Genomic DNA, 13,301 nt, shown 5'->3' with positions numbered 1-13,301 from the left:
ACAATTTCCTTCTAATTTCCTTTGTAGACCAAGCTTTGACCTCAGACTCATTCTGGACCTGCTCTGTGCCAGTGACTACATTGGACAGGGGGGGTCACTTAGGGGTTCACAAAACAGTGTGGATTATTTTAGTGAGTTTTACTAAAATGTCTTTAGTCTTGATATAATCTCCTTTTTGAATATTCTTATTATAATTCATATACTAATTATACTGTCTTTTTAATCCGTTTATAGCATATAGATCTTTGGATATATAAATTGGTGATGCTTTGAACAGACCATCTCCAGGGCAGTTAATGTGTAAATGCAGTTGGCCTTGGTGTTATAAAAGAGGTTTCTATGTAAACTTAGTTTAGTGGATGTTGATTTTATGATGGACAGGAAATGAATATAATTAAAAGTAAGGAAGGGGGAGGGGAGAAACAAAACCACTGGAAAGTATCAATGTAAAGAGAGGGGCAGATAGATGGACAGGAACCTAAAATAGGAAACAGCTATTAATGAAGATTCCAAAACTGGTGAGCAGTGGCTCACAAATTAGCTGGTCATGGTTAGAGAGCAATGAGAGAAACCATCCTTTGTGAACATTGACTTTGGCTGGCAGTCATGGCTTAGGAGAGTGATTTGTATTATATGATGAGACCAGGACCACTTTCCAAGATTGAATTAGAATCTGTACCCAATTTTTCTTCCTCTTTCTGGGTAGAGGGTACCTGAGACCGATTATAGAGCTGCTCTTTTCAGTAGGATAGCTGTTACCCAATGTGACTGTCTAAATGAAAATCAACTAAAATAAAATAAAATTCAGTTCCTCGGTTGTACTAGCAACACTTCAAGTGCTCAGAAGCTCCATGTGGCTAGTGGCTACGATATTGGACAGCACAGATAAAGAACATTTTCATCTGTGCATAGAGTTCTGTTGGCCAGTACTGGTCGAGAGGGTGTGATTGAGAATAACCAGTAAGAATAACCAATAAGGATAAGTATGACTGTGGCCGGGTGCAATGGCTTACACCTGTAATCCCATCACGCCTGTAATCTCAGCACTTTGGGAGGCCGAGGCAGGCGGATCACAAGGTCAGGATATCGAGACCATCCTGGCTAACATGGTGAAACACTGTCTTTACTAAAAATACAAAAAATTAGCTGGGTGTGGTAGCGGGTGCCTGTAGTCCCAGCTACTTGGGAGGCTGAGGCAGGAGAATGGCATGAACCCAGGAGGTGGAGCTTGCAGTGAGCCGAGATCATGCCACTGCGCTCCAGCCTGGGCGACAGAGCGAGACACCATCTCAAAAAAAAAAAAAAAAAAAAGGATAAGTATGACTGTAACCTGTGTTCTTTGCCAAGTCAGTGAGGCCCTAGTTTACTGAACACCAAGGCATGGGCAGCTGTGTTTTGAAGGTTGAAGGAGGTTGAGAAGTGAACAGAGTTGGAATTGATACATGTGTTAAATGATGCTACCTAGACTTGGGGTTAAATGAAGTACCTGTCATGAATCTATGGGCCTAGAGTGCTTATGCGCACTGGTATACCTCTGAGATTATTTGTTGTTTATTATTCACCCAAGGCAAATCATTTAAACATGTTATCTTTTTTATGAGAAGAAATGCAGGAACAGGAATTTTTGCTGGCAAGTTGTATTTAACTTGATCTTGCTTATGAGCTTATTTAAAAATGCCTTAGGAAAACTGTGAACTATATTTCTTAGGTTGTCTCTTAATTGACCCAAGTCAATAAGATGGCTTTGATTTTGTGTCTCTGGCATACCTTAATCACACGTTAGATCACGAACAGAGCTAGTAGGAATGGAGAAGATGGTAGAGAAGACGTTGTGTAAGGTTTGTCCTTAGCTAAATGTGTATAATTTTAAGACATTTTGCTTTCCTTTTCTCCCATTTAGTGTATGGTTTCTCTAGCCAGATCAGGAAAGGATCCCGGATGGTGAACCCTAGGAAGTGAGGTCTCAGTGGAAGGGTTTTAGTAGGTGAACAGACTTTCAGAAACTCATTGTGTTACTTAATTCGTATCTTTTTGATGCCTTATCTCAAAGCAGTTTCTGAAGGAGACAAGTTTTGGGGAAAAGACTGGTGAAAATAATTAATCTGGTCTGAGAAATTATTTATTTTCGGTCTTTATGGGGCACTTAAGTCAATAATCCTTTCCTGATTATGCTTCTACAGTAGAGGTTCTTTGGAGCTACTATAATCAGTTTCTTGTTCTCTCTTTAATGTGGAATGGGGTCGAAGGGAAGGAACTTTCCTTTCTTCTTCTCCTCCTTCTTTCTTTTAAAAATTCTATTCCAGCTATATTTATTCATCTTTCTAGGTCCATTATTTGTTTTGGGGAAAAAAAAGAGCAAACTGAGTGGAAAATGAAGAGAACCAGTTATAAGAAGCCACTCTACCCCTTTATTTCAGTATTAAAAGTGGTATGTTTTTAGAAGATTGAGGTTTAAAGTTTCTTGCAACAATAAAATGCTATAATCCTCTTTGAGTTCAATAAGTAAACGTTATGTATATGGTAATAAAAGTTCCAAGTAATTTATGGTGACATTGATTATTGAAAGCTGACTTTCCTGCTTTTAGTTCAAAACTCTTCATGTAAATTGGCAGGCTGAGTGACTGAATGAGGGGACCTTTCCCTTTAATCATAGTTACAAGTCCTTCAAAACAAGCTCTGTCTTGTGGCCTCTTTATCCATTCAATTGTGAGTCTTTGATTCTTTGAATTTAAAAAGCTATGATGCAAATCCATCTTATTTTTGTCTCTCTATTGAAGGACAATATTTTTATATTTTAGTCTCTAGAAAATAACAGAAAATGAATATCACATTTAGATAGAAAAATACTGCTAATATAGAATATTCATTTATATTTTGAAATTCAGTTTTTTTCAAAAGCTTGGAAGAGAACATTTTCAGCTAATTTTTGCTTCTTTCAAAATTTCTAATTTTTTAAATATTATTTTTTGTTTCACTAGGAGGTAATATAAATTTAAACTTCAAGTAAAATCTATTTAAAATTAGAATTGTTTTGTTAAAGTCAAAGCCTTTTGTTGTTGTTTTTAACTTACCATTGTTCATCTTGCAAAAAAAAAAAAGTTTCTTACCTACTTCCGAGTATATTTATGCTTTATGTATCTTGATTTTGACACGTGACTTGCCTCTCTCTGGCCCACATGGCCAAAGCCAGCTGAAAGAAGTTTCTCCACAGCCGGGTGCAGTGGTTCATGCCTGTAATCCCAGCACTTTGGGAGGCCAAGGTGGGCGGATCATGAGGTCAGGAGATTGAGACCACCCTGGCCAACATGGTGAAACCCCGTCTCTACTAAAAAATTCAAAAATTAACTGAACATGGTGGCACTTGCCTGTAATCCCAGCTACTTGGGAGGCTGAGGCAGGAGAATTGCTTGAACCAGGGAGTCAGAGGTTGCAGTGAGCCGAGATCACGCCATTGCACTCCAGCCTGGTGACAGAGTGAAACTCCGTTTCAAAAAAAAAAAAAAAAAAAGTTTCTCCACTTCAGAGGGGATGTGTAGAATTTTGAGAAGCTGGATAGCTATTCAGCTTGTGCTGGATCCAGGATCACTGGACAGTTTTCCTTATTCTTGTCCATCTTGTCATCTGTCTTATCACATGGCCCTTTTTTGGGCAGGTTGTATGGAAGGGGACATACATACACAGCAGAGTAATCAAAAGCTTGTGCCCTAGATGCAGATTGCCTTGGTCAAAAGCTCAGCACTACCGCTGATGAGCTTTGTAACTTTGGAGAATTTATTTACTGTTTTCATGCCAGTTTCCTTACCAGTAAATTAGAGATAAAAACATTTCTACCTTCACGGGCTGTTTTCCTGAGATAATACATGTCAAACACTGAGTCCAGTTCCTGGCATAAAGTGTTCAATAATGTTAAGTATTCTGTTAGTTTCAGTTTTTAAATGGTACCAGATTCTTGCCTTGGGATGCTATTGAGACGGCATAATGTATCTCAAGAAATATCGTCATTTTTTTTAAAAATGATAAAACAATTTAGGACATACAGAGGCAACTGAATACAGAAATTTATACCCCCACCTCTAATGTTGCAGATTTACATGTTGTTTCCTGGGATTGGCTCTTTTCTCTGAAAAGGAGTCTAGGACAGTATTATCTCATGAAATTGATTTTTTTGAAGCACCCACATAAGCTGAACATTGTTCAAAAAGAACACAGGTTAGAAGCACAAGAGCAAGAAGTTAATTTTATTGATTGATTGAGACAGGGTCTCTCTCTGTCACTCAGGCTGGAGTACAGTGGCACGATCATAGCTCACTGCAGCCTCGACCTCCTGGGCTCAAGCGATCCTCCTACCTCAGCCTCTTGAGCAGCTTGGAGTACAAACAGGAGCCATATCTTCAAGCTCAGGAGATCACGCTTAGTGAATTGGTGTTTAGTTAGTGCTGCTGTGTTTTTTTTGTGTGAGTGTCTCGCCTGATGGAAATCCATGCATTCCATGACTATATGATTGTCCACTGTGCTGGAAATACCGTAGTGGGCATACTCACAGAGCCCTGCTTCTGCAGCCCTCACATCCCAGTGGAGGAAGAAGGCCGCAAACACGGTGCTTCAGATGGGGCAGAAGTGGGTGATGGGCTAGAGAGTGAATCGAAGGGGCGATTCTGCCACCAGGGGACACAGGGCGATTTTTGGTTGTCATACTGGGGGAGGGGGTACTACTGCCATCTGATGGGTAGAGAGCAGGGATGCTGATAAACATCCTGTAAGACACAGGGACCCCCACCCCACAAGCGTTATCTGGCCCCAAATGTCAGTAGGGCTGAGGTTGAGAAACCTTGTTCTAGATTAAGTGGTCAGGGAAGCCTTGCAGGGGAGGGGACATTTGGGCCAGCACCTGAGTGATAAGAATGAGCCGTCAGCCAGGCGCGGTGGCTCACGCCTGTAATCCCAGTACTTTGAGAGGCCGAGGGGGGCATTGTGCTTGAGCTCACAAGTTCGAGACCAGCCTGGGCAACATGGTGAAACCCTGTCTCTACTAAAAATACAAAAATTAGCCCGGCATGGTGGTGCGTGCCTGTAATCCCAGCTATTCAGGAGGCTGAGGCAGGAGAATCGCTTGAACCTGTGAACCTAGGAAGAAGAGGTTGCAGTGAGCTGAGATGGCACCACTGTACTCCAGCCTGGGCGACACAGTGAGACTCCGTCTCAAAAAATAAAAAAAATAAAAAAATAATGAGCTGTCTACGACAATATTTGTAGGAGGCGCATTTGGGGAAGAGGAACTATCAAGAACAAAGTCCCTGAGGCCCGGGTGGCTGTGGAAGGAGCAGAGAGAAGGCTGATATGGGTGGGATGAGTGAAGTGGGCTGGGGATAGATCACATAGGGTTTTGTGGTTGTTGTAAGGTTTTTTCAAGTGACTAACTGGGCTTTTGAGTTATCAGAGAGTTTGAATATTGGTGTTTGTTTATTGTTTTGTTTTTATTTTGAAACAGAGTCTCCCTCTGTTGCCCAGGCTGGAGTGCAGTGGCGCCATCTCGGCTCACTGCAAGCTCCGCCTCCCGGGTTCACGCCATTCTCCTGCCTCAGCCTCCCGAGTAGTTGGGACTACAGGCGCCCGCCACCACACCCGGCTAATTTTTTGTGTTTTTAGTAGAGACGAGGTTTCACCGTGTTAGCCAGGATGGTCTCAATCTCCTGACCTCGTGATCCGCCCACTTTGGCCTCCCAAAGTGCTAGGATTACAGGCGTGAGCCACCGCGCCCTGTCGAATATTGTGCATTGTTTTGAATTTTTCTCTTTGATTTTATTTTCCACAGAATTATGGCCTCGAAACTGATAATATGAAGAACTTGGTTCTGAAACTGAGAGCATCTTCCCACAATTTACAGAATTACATAAGTAGCCGACGGAAAAGTCCCGCTTACGATGGCAACACCTCCCGCAAGGCCCCCAATGAGTTCCTGACCTCTGTGGTGGAGCTCATCGGCGCCGCCAAGGCCCTGCTGGCGTGGCTGGACCGGTAAGTTGGAGATGTGCCTTTTGCTGCCCTGCAAGAGTAGATAGAGTCCAAACTGCATGGAAGCTGTACTTTGTCTTAGGAAAAGGAACCATTGTTCTTTTCATATCATTTTTACCGGCTCTTAAGGAGTCCTCGATCAGTGGTAGATTTTAGGATTCCTTTGCCAGTTAACTTAAAAGGTTAATAGCAGGAACAAATTAACCTCAGCTTAGAGAAGAGTGAAACTGTGCTAAAGGTTGTGTTTTACTGAGATTAAACATTAATGGTTGAGGATTTGATTGGTATGAAAGCTGTTAGTTGACTTCAGAAGGGATGTTAACTGTCAATTTTTGTTTTGTTTTTTTTTTAATCTATTCCTTCTCTCTTTCTATTCAGATTCCTATTTTATGTGTCACTTGAGAGAAAACAGTTAAATAAAAACTAATTTAATACAAAATTTAGCTGGGCCTGGTGGCACATGCCTGTAATCCCAGCTACTCGGGAGGCTGAAGCGGGAGAGTTGCTTGAACCTGGGAGGCGTAGATTGCAGTGAGCCAAGATCATCCCACTGCACTCCAGCCTGGGCGACAGAGTGAGACATAGTCTCAAACAAAACAAAACAAAAAGGAATTTAGAGTAGCCCATGGGGTAGCTATGCTTACCAACATCCAGTGGGATCCCAGTGGATTCTCCCTACCCCTTTTTAAGAGGACTGTTGTTACCTTCTAGGGCTCCGTTTACAGGGATCACTGATTTCTCAGTCACGAAGAACAAAATTATCCAGCTTTGCTTGGACCTGACCACTACAGTCCAGAAGGTCAGTAGTATGTCATTTTCACTTTCTTTTTTTTTTTTTTTTTTTTTTTTTTGCTTTTCCTCTTCTTGAAAGGATTTTCATGCAGGTATGAAGTACTACTCTCCTCTCCCCACCTCAGTTTTTTTCCCATCAGAACTGGGAAGAGATGAAAGGCTTTAAATTAGATGATTGTAAAGATGGTTTCTCTGAAAACTGACCAGTGGCCTTTGAATTAAAGATTACCTTTTTTTGTGTGTTTTAAAATAGTCGAACTAATAGTTCCTGTACTTCCCCTAAAATGTTAGAGCACTTAATTTTTTTTTTTAATGAAAATTCGGGAGTAACTAATTTGCATGATAGTCTTTGTTCTGAGTACTTTACTATATCTGCTTCTTAATTTTCTTTTCATTTTGGCCTCTTGTTGTTGGATTTACCAGTCAGGATGGGCTAGGTTGTGGTACAGTAACAAACAACCCCCAAACCTCAAACCTTAGCAGTTTATTCCTTGATTATTTACATCCAAATGGGTCAGGGGTAGAGGGCAATCACCTCCGACTCCTCATTTCAAGATGTATACAGGACATAGGTTGACAGAATCACTAGTATGTCATGTTGCCTTTCCCCAAGGCAGAAAGGTAAAAACCATGAAGGTCCTCACACTGACTGATGTTCTGGACTGCAAGTGACACATGTCAATTTCACTCATGGCTCATTGCCCAGACCTAGGTATCTTAGTAAAGGCTCAGGAAGTTTTATATTAGCCAGTCTGTAACTGATTGAGCTTCTGTGATCTTAATTTAAAAAAAAATTTCTTCTTGGACCATCAGCTCTTAGGACTACCTTCTGTCCTGTTACTTGGCATGCAGCAGATGCTTGTAAAATATTTTTGAATTGAATTGAGGCTATGAAATGGAAGGAAGAGCTTGTTGTTTTTTCACGTCCCACTTGGTTCTAAAATTCTGTTTCCACATTTGTTTCTACTGCTGATTTGGCAAAACATAAAGAACATCCTCCCTTCTGTCCTGACCATGCCATAACAGAGATGCAATTCTGAAAAGCCGTGCGTTTTCTGGTTGTTTCTGGAATGTGAATTGTGAACTTTGTCTCTGCACGTGGCAGTTGTTTGCTCTAGTCCTGGGCAGCCATTGTTCTCAAGGCACGTGGATTTTTGAGGTCATGATCTTAGAAAGGTGCTCAGAGCAAGTAAAGTAGCTTCTGAGTTTTTGCTCTTTTTTATGGTGCATAAAGTAATTTTGACAAAAAAGAGTCTGATACCAGTTGTGATGCATTAGTCATACAGCCATGAAGGCATGGCGTTTGTGGTTGAAGGCATTTCCCTGATACCTACCTTGAGTGTCCATTTTCTCCCTTGCTTCCCTCTTCCCGTAATATTTTCCTCATATTTTGATTTTGTTTTATTTTTAAGAGACAGGGTCTCACTCTGTTGCTTAGGTTGAAGTGCAGGGGTGTAATCATGGCTCACTGCAGCCTCGACCTCCTTGCTCAAGGAATCCTTCCACTTTAGCCTCCTGGATAGCTGGGACTGCAGGTGCATGCTATCATGCCCAGCTAATTTTTAAATTTTGTAGAGACAGGATCTTGCTATGTTACCCAGGCTGGTCTCAAACTCCTGGCCTCGAGTAATTCCCCTGCCTCTACCTCCCAAAGCACTGAGATTACAGGCATAAGCCACTGCACCTGGCCCTGTTTTGATTTTTAACAGAGTTTACTAGCGATCAATTAAATGAAAGAGTTAAATATTGTGATTAGCAAATGGGAAAGTTTTGCTTGTTGGTACATTTGTGTTTTATTGTGAAGGGTCCTCAACTGTGTGGCTGATTCAGGCTGTCCCCACTGCAATGTAGGGAGAGGAGAGAAAGGGATGAAAGTGAAGGCAGAGGGGGTCATGTTTGTTTCACGGGGTGAACTTCTGCCTGAGCAAGTTGATGTTGGCTTCCGAGGTATTTGGACACTTCTTTCAATACATTTTTATTTAGCACTTATTCTGTGTCTGCTGCCCTGGGATACCAGAGTGAATAAACAGATAAAAAGTCCCTGAGCTTCTGGAGCATACAGTCTCTGGGAGAGAGAAAATGGATAGATAAGCAGACTTTTATATATGAATATATGTAGTTATATAAAGGTAGAGCAATGCTAGGGAGGGAAGGCGCACAGGAGGAGTGAGGGGAGTACAGTTTGAGATACGTGCCTAGAGTCGCCTCCTTGAGAAGGTGACACTTGAATAATTCAGCCAGGAGAAGTCTGTGCTTGTCTGATGGGATGGGCTTATGCATCATCTCAAGTGCTACTTTTCCTGGTAATTGTAGAGGGGTCGATCGTTATGAACTGATGATTAAATAAAAAAACTTCCCATAGGAGGTACATGTCCTGGTCACATCAGAAAGGTACCTGTGAGCATCTTCGTTGCACCTGCCCAGCTTATTGGGGCCTAAGAATGCCTGGGACATGATGAATGGTGCTTTTTAAATGTGTGTTATATGAATGAAATAATGCTTTGGACAGATAGGCTGCTGAGAATTTGGCTTTTGTCAGAACTCAAGGGACACAAGAGGTATTAGTTTTGTTTGTTTCCGCGTTCATTTTCTGTTTCTCTTTTTCCTGTGGTGCTCACAGAGGGAGGTTAGTCTAGTGGTTAAGAGCATATTCTTCACAGAGAGACAGCTATAGGTTCAAATCCTACCTCTACCATTAATTAGCCCTGGGGCCTTGGACGAGTCACTTATAATTTTTGAACCTCAATTTTCTCATTTACAGAATGGGAATACAAATATTTACCTTACCAGATAATTTGGTGGGATTTCTACAAGTTAATGTTGAGTTAAAAAAGAAAAAAGGCAAAAAAAAAAAGTGTGGTATGAAGATAAATGGTTACCATAAATACCTAAAATGCATGTGTGTGTGTGTGTGTGTGTTTGTGTGTGTATATATAAAACACGCATCCTATACAAACTTGTATACAAAGTAATATGTAAATACAGTGGATAATTTGGAAAAAAAGTTGTGTTTACTCTGGCAGGGGGAGAGAGAGGGAGGGAATGTAGGAGCCAAGGCAAAAAAAGTGAACAAAAAATTTTATTTATAAAAATCATGTATATGACCACATTTGTGTAAAATTAGATATGGATAAATAATATAAAATACTTAAAAAATAATACCTACTCCAAAAGATTGTTATGAAGATTAAATGAGATATAACATGTGGGCCGGGTGTGGTGGCTCATGCCTGTAATCGCAGAACTTTGGGAGGCCGAGGCGGGTGGATCACGAGGTCAGGAGATCGAGATACAACATGTGAAAAGCACAGTGCCTGCTTCAGAAGGAGTAGACTGTGGCAGGAAATACAAAAATCTTGCCTTGTACTTGTTTTCTGGAATCAAATTTGATAGTTTAAAGAGAAGAACTGGACAAATATACTGCCCTTATTCTCTGGTATTTTTTTGTTTTAAATTTGAACGGTTTTGAAGGAGTAAGACTGATATGTAAATATATATCAGGATATCATTTTCTGAACTTAGATTGAAAAGTATGTTTCTTGACAAGTGCTCTTGACAAGCACATATTCTGTAGTAATTGAAGAACATAGCTGGGAGTGGTGGCTCACGCCTATAATCCCTGAACTTTGGGAGGCCAGGGCGGGTAGATCACCTGAGGTCAGGAGTTCGAGACTAGTCTGGCAAACATGGCGAAACCCCATCTGTACTAAAAATACAAAAATCACCCAGGGCATGGTGGCAGACACCTATATATCCCAGCTACTTGGGAGGCTAAGGCAGGAGAATCACTTGAACCTGGGAGGCGGAGGTTGCAGTCAGCCAAGATCGCGCCACTTCACTCCAGCCTGGGTGAAAGACCGAAACTCCATCTCAAAAAAAAAAAAAGAACATAGGTGCTTTGGCAAATGGTGATGTTTGTGCATCTGTGCGCTCAGATACACACAAATTAGAAGTTACAAACTTGATGAATGAGTTGAGTGTGGCTTACCCCATGTGTGTTGTGATGGTAGCAATGAGATTGAACGTGCCAGGGGACTTCACATTCTTTTGCAGCTGCTTGACAGAAGATCTGTTGACTCTTTGGGAAGACATCTGTCTTTGCCATTTATTCCTTTTAACTGGGGAATTGGAGGAATAAAAGTTGTATCTCTTTCCAGTGACAAAGAACATGTTCTGCCTGAGCCTTTATTCTTGGTGTCCCTGTCTGTGAAGAGACATTTGCTTGTCCCATCTCTCTTCTACATCTTGCCGTCCTCCCTTCTTCTTCTTGTGGTGACATCCTTCCTTCCATCCATCTCTGCATCCTTCCTTCCATTAATAATTTATGAGTCCTCTAATTTGAAGGATACATATTGCTGCTTCTTTTCTCCTGCAAGGAAACTGCACATTTCTTTTAAGAAATTTCTTCATTTCTTAACATTTTTTCAGCTGTAGTCCTACACCAAGTACAAGGATAGATCTTCCCGTTCAGTGTTGAGGCTGTAATTTGAGATGAAGGACCCCAAGGTGGGAAGGGATTGAGATCTGTATTTCCAGTGTAGTCTCCTCATGTCGTGATGCCGTGAAAACTGAAATAGAGACGGCAAGAGAGACACAATGGCACTGGCAGGTGCTGAGTTTCAGTCTGGAAAGAAATAGGAAAATGACGCCAGATGTGTTGGTGCACACCTGGAGGCCCAGCTACTAGAGGCTGAGATGGGAAGATCTCTTGAGCCCAGGAGTTTGAGACCAGCCTGGGCAACATAACAAGATAGTATCTTAACAACAACAACAAAAAGAATTAGGAAAATGAGCAATATTTGTCCCTGAGAAAACTGAATGGAAAGAAAACAAGCCTGCCAGGCTCAATGGCTCAGGCCTTTAATCCCAGCACTTTGGGAGGCCAAGTCGGGAGGATTGCTTGAGACCTGCCTGGGCAATATAGTGAGACCTCTATATTAAAAAAAAAAAATTAAGGAGTTAGCCAAGCGTGGTGGTGTGTGCCTGTAGTCCCAGCTACTTGGGAGGCTGAGGTGGGAGGATTGCTTGAGCTTGGGAAGCGGAGGCTGCAGTGAGCCATGTTCGTGCCACTGCACTGCGGCCTGGGTGACAGAGCGACACCCTGTGTCACACGAAAAGAAAGCAAGCCATGGAAGCAGAAGAGGAAAAGACTGCTGCTGAGTGCTGACTGTGTCTCAGGTGTATATCCACGCTTGACACATGCCATTGTGCATCCATGCTTGACACATGCCATCACACCGAATTCTCAGGTGTGCATCCATGCTTGACGCGTGCCATCACACCGAATTCTCAGCAGGTGTGCATCCTTGCTTGACACATGCCATTGTGCATCCATGCTTGACACATGCCATCACACTGAATTCTCAGCAGGTGTGCATCCACGCTTGACGCGTGCCGTCACACCGAATTCTCAGGTGTGCATCCATGCTTGACGCGTGCCATCACACCGAATTCTCAGCAGGTGTGCATCCATGCTTGACACATGCCATTGTGTATCCATGCTTGACACATGCCATCACACTGAATTCTCAGCAGGTGTGCATCCACGCTTGACGCGTGCCATCACACCGAATTCTCAGCAAATCTCAGAGGTAGGCTTTGTTATCACCCCATTTTAGAAAGAAGGAAACTAAGGCTCAGAGAAGTTAAACCTACTGCACAAGGCTGCTCAGTTCCTGAGAAGGCAGAATAGGAGGAGAGGCAGGGGGGTGCTGAGTGCCACCCAGGCTGGGCCTCTGCTGCCAGGTGACCCAGGGCTGTGAGAAGCTCAGCTCACTGTCCAGCCTGGGAGGGTCGGTGACTTGGTTTTGCACTCATTTTTCCATTCCATTGCCTTCATGCCAAAAAACAATGTGAAGTCATGCCTGCAGCTGCTTCCTCTCGGCAGGAATGGGTGTGGGAACCACGTTCACAGTGGCGGGAGGTGAGAGGGAGTCCTTTCACACGCCAACTGGAACAATTTGGGAGGCGGGAACCTCCTTGTGCTGCTGTCTCCGTCACCACCGCAGTCACCACTGCAGGGAACCGATATTCTTGGTGGCCTCTTGGATCCCTCAAGGAATCAAGTTGTAGGAACCTTGAGGTCACAAGTCTACCTTGTTCTTGGGCTCTGGTGTATTGAGAGTTGGTCTCTGCCTCTAGGTGATGGTCTCCCTGAAGTGACAGTGCTTGTATTAATTTAGAGATTTGTGGGCCGGGTGTGGTGACCAATGCCTGTAATCCTAGCATTTTGGGAGGCTGAGGCAGGTGGATGGCTTGAGTCTAGGAATTCAAGATCAGCCTGGGCAACATGGTGAAACCCCGTCTCTACAAAGAATACAAAAATTAGCCAGGTGTGGTGGCATGCACCTGTGGTCCCAGTTGCTTGGGAGGCTGAGGATCACTTGAGCCCAGGAGGTCAAGGCTGCCGGTGAGCTGAGATTGCACCATTGCATTCCCACTTGGGCGAGAGAGTGAGACCTTGTCTAAAAAAAAAAAAAAGGAATTTGTAGTGAAAG

At 42.7% G+C, this 13,301-nt stretch overlaps 1 protein-coding gene across 4 annotated transcripts in view; it reads left to right on the top strand.

Annotated features, from left to right (window-relative positions):
- Positions 1-13,301, top strand: part of CNKSR3 (CNKSR family member 3) — a 106,893-nt gene that overhangs the window by 64,169 nt on the left and 29,423 nt on the right. For all 4 annotated transcript variants that reach the window (XM_034963107.3, XM_034963111.3, XM_034963110.3 and 1 more), the window contains exons 3-4: positions 5,813-6,015; positions 6,724-6,811. In XM_034963107.3, coding sequence (XP_034818998.3) covers positions 5,813-6,015; positions 6,724-6,811 — 291 coding nt within the window. The remainder of the gene's footprint in view (positions 1-5,812; positions 6,016-6,723; positions 6,812-13,301) is intronic.

This window comes from Pan paniscus, chromosome 5 (assembly GCF_029289425.2).
Source record: "Pan paniscus chromosome 5, NHGRI_mPanPan1-v2.0_pri, whole genome shotgun sequence".
NCBI lineage: Eukaryota > Metazoa > Chordata > Mammalia > Primates > Hominidae > Pan > Pan paniscus.
This window is presented reverse-complemented; position numbering and strand designations above follow the sequence as displayed.